We start from the raw sequence: 1,499 nt of genomic DNA, 5'->3' as shown, positions 1-1,499 counted from the left end.
ACTTATGTCCGCCCTCCGGATGCAGACGATTTAAGTCACATAACTCAACAGCCCCGAGAGTCAACGCGCAAATTCTGGAATAGGTTCCTCACCAAAAAGAACCAAATAGTCGACTGTCTGGACGCCGAAGCCTCAGCAGCTTTTAAACATAACGTCCGAGACGAATGGCTCGCCAGACACCTCGGCCAGGAAAAGCCAAGAACAATGGCCGCGCTAACGAGCCTCATGACCCGCTTTTGCGCGGGGGAAGATAGCTGGCCGGCAAGATGCAGCACCAGCGACCCGAGTACATCCGAGATCAGAGATGGAAATGGAAAATCACGACGCAGAAAAGATCAGCGCCGAAATAAGGAAAATGGCCCAAAGAACACGGCGGTCAACGGCGGATTCAAAAGCTCTCGGCCGAACAGCAAAACACTAACCCTTAAGGACAATAGTGATGAGCTATCCAACCTAAACAAAATCTTGGATAGGATATGCCAAATTCACAGTACCCCCGGGAAGCCTGCAAACCACACCCACAGAGATTGTTGGGTTTTCAAGCAGTCCGGCCGACTTAACGCTGAACACAAGGGGCTCGACACACCGAGCAAGGACGATGACGAACCCCACAAGCAGAGCGCCGGACAACAAAAGAACTTCCCACAATAGATCAAAACAGTGAATTCACTTCAAGTGATAACAAGGAAAAATAGTGCGGCACCTACCAAAGCGCATGCCGCACGGTCCACCCCAGCGGAATCCCAAGATTGGATGTCAAAACCAATTACTTTCGACCATCTGGATTACTCCAGAAGTATTCGAAACGCAGGATGGACTCCTCTGATATTGGATCCTATAATCGACGGACTACAATTTACACAAGTCCTAATGGATGGCGGCAGCGATTTAAACCTGCTATATCCGGACACAATCCGCAAGTTGGGGATAGACCCTACTAAAATTCACCATAGCCGCACTTCCTTCAAAGGAGTGACGCCAGGCCCTCACGCCAAGTCCACGGGCTCCTTAATACTAGAAGTTGTGTTCGGTTCACCCGACAACTTCCGTGGCGAAAAGCTAATCTTCCATGTCGCCGCATTTAAAAGTAGCCATCAAGCACTATTCGGACGTGAAGCTTTCGTCTGCTTTAACGCAATACCGCACTATGCGTCTCTTACACTTAAAATGCCCGGTCCACGCGGCATCATCTCCTTACAAGGTCACTCAAGAGCCCGGACATGGCTAGGCGAGTCCGGCACAAATAAACTAGGGGCTTCCTAGCCGCATACCCCTTCACAAGGGGCTGTGCGTATGAACAATAAGAGCCAATAAAAGCTCAACTTTATTCATTTATTCATACTCTGTTTTAAATACATTTTTCGCATGATTTCTTTTCAAACTAAGTTCCTCTCTTTTACAGATGAATAGCGTGCTACACCCGTCCAGGATACAGCACAACGGAGACACAGGCGCAGACGTGCAGCAGGGACCCGTTGCAAGGATTCTTTTCAGATTAA

At 49.0% G+C, this 1,499-nt stretch overlaps 1 protein-coding gene across 1 annotated transcript; it reads left to right on the top strand.

The window, feature by feature from the left end:
- Positions 1–762: 762 nt before the first annotated feature.
- LOC123090025 (uncharacterized) lies at positions 763–1,263 on the top strand (the record flags this gene model as incomplete). Its single annotated transcript, XM_044511516.1, has 1 exon — positions 763–1,263. A coding segment is annotated over one exon (501 nt), but the record flags the coding sequence as incomplete, so codon positions are not given.
- Positions 1,264–1,499: the final 236 nt, after the last annotated feature.

This window comes from Triticum aestivum, chromosome 4B (assembly GCF_018294505.1).
Source record: "Triticum aestivum cultivar Chinese Spring chromosome 4B, IWGSC CS RefSeq v2.1, whole genome shotgun sequence".
Lineage (NCBI taxonomy): Eukaryota > Viridiplantae > Streptophyta > Magnoliopsida > Poales > Poaceae > Triticum > Triticum aestivum.
This window is presented reverse-complemented; position numbering and strand designations above follow the sequence as displayed.